Below are 1,606 nucleotides of genomic sequence, written 5' to 3' on the forward strand. Positions count from 1 at the left end.
TCGAATCTTTCTTATATCCCTTTCGTCTTTTCCTCTTTTTGTCTTTCTTATTTTTTAATTCTTTTCGTTTCCTTTTATTTTTAAATTCTTTGCGTTTCTTTTTTAGTTCATTCATCTCATTTTGCATCTTTTCGTCTTTTTATTTCTTTGTTCTACAGACCCTAAACCCTAGACCCTAAACCCTAAACCCTAGCTGTGGTGTGCTGCTGCGCAGCGTCGCAATGGACAGCCAGCTGCTGCTGTGGGACCCGCAGCACCTTTCAGCACCCGTGAAGCGGATCGTCTATGAGTGAGGGTTTAGGGTTTGGGGTTTAGGGTTTAGGGTTTAGGGTTTAGGGTTTAGCCTAGTCCCTAGCCGCTGCTCCAGTTGGCTGGTGGCTAGCAGCAGCAGCAGCAGCCAACAGCAGCAGCAGCAGCAGCAAGTCCTGCAAAACACCTCAAATAGAGGGCAGCAGCTGAGGAGGCCTCTCCTTTCCCAAACCCTAAACCCTAAACCCTAAACCCTAGTTTTCAAGTGCCTCTTTTGCCGCATCCACCTTTCGCATGAAGCGCTCTCAAACCCTAAACCGTAGCCGCTGCTTCTGCGGGTGCTTGCGCTTCTTCTGCCGCGGCAGCGCACAAACCCTAAACCCTAAACCCTAATTTAGGGTTTGCGTGCGTGTCCTGCAGCCACCCCCCCACGAGTCTGCGGGTGAGCCGCGACGGCAGCAAAGTTGCTGTGGGGACTTACGACTCTTTTCTTCGGGTGTATCTACTCCCCAGTTTGGAGTGTATCGCCAGCTACGTCGACCTGCAAATGGTCATTCCCCACATGTGAGCTGCTGCTGCTGCTGCTGCTGCTGTGGGTGCTGCTGCTGCTGTGGGTGCTGCTGCTGCTGTGGGCGTTGTGCTGTGGGTGGTGGTGTTTGTGCTGCTGCTGCTGCTGCTGTGGGTGGGTGTGCTGGTTGTGCTGCTGCTGCTGCCTCGGGTGGTGGTAGTGGTGGTGTTACTGCTGCTGCTGCTCTTTTCTGCTGCTGCTCTTGTGCTGCTGCTGTGTCTGCTGCTGCTTGGTTTCTGCTGCTGTTGCTGTGCTTGTGGTGCTGATGCTGTGGTGTTTGTGCTGCCGTTGCATCTGTTGCGGCTTAAGCTGATGGCCTTGCTGCTGCTGTGCCACCTGCTTCTTTGTGCCTTTTGCTGCTGCTGCTGCTGCTGCAGCACCTGGCGCAGCACGCACGACTGTTTGGCCTACAATGTCTTTCAAATGGGCAAAACTGTGGTCTTGAAGCCTCCCACAGGCAGCAAGCAGCAGCAGCAGCAGCAGCTGGACCAGCAGCAGCAAGACTTGCAGCAGCAGAGCCAGCAGCAGGAGCGGCAGCAGCTAATGTATTACTAGCTGCTGCAGCAGAAGTTCAAACTAGCGCAGCAGTAGCTGCAGCAGCAGCAGCAGTAGCTGCAGCAGCACCAATAGCTGCAGCAGCGGCAATGACGTTTTATGCCCAGGTATGTCGGTGCAGCGAGCCCACCGGCAGCAGCAGTATCTGCAGCAGCAACAACTGCTGCTGTTGCTGCTGCTGCTGCTGCCCGCAACAGCAGCAGCTGCTGCTGCTGCTGCAGGCGGCACATGCAG

General features: G+C 54.7%; 1 protein-coding gene across 1 annotated transcript; it reads left to right on the forward strand.

Moving 5' to 3' along the window:
• Positions 1-221: 221 nt before the first annotated feature.
• Positions 222-1,372, forward strand: ETH_00040865 (transducin beta-like protein 1 (TgTBL1), putative; the record flags this gene model as incomplete). Its single annotated transcript, XM_013375101.1, has 3 exons — positions 222-289; positions 670-813; positions 1,195-1,372. The coding sequence occupies 3 exons, from the start codon at positions 222-224 to the stop codon at positions 1,370-1,372; spliced, it is 390 nt and encodes a 129-aa protein (XP_013230555.1).
• Between the last annotated feature and the right edge of the window lie 234 nt (positions 1,373-1,606).

Source organism: Eimeria tenella, genomic scaffold (assembly GCF_000499545.2).
Source record: "Eimeria tenella Houghton genomic scaffold, Eth_scaff2518, whole genome shotgun sequence".
In the NCBI taxonomy this organism is placed as follows: domain Eukaryota; phylum Apicomplexa; class Conoidasida; order Eucoccidiorida; family Eimeriidae; genus Eimeria; species Eimeria tenella.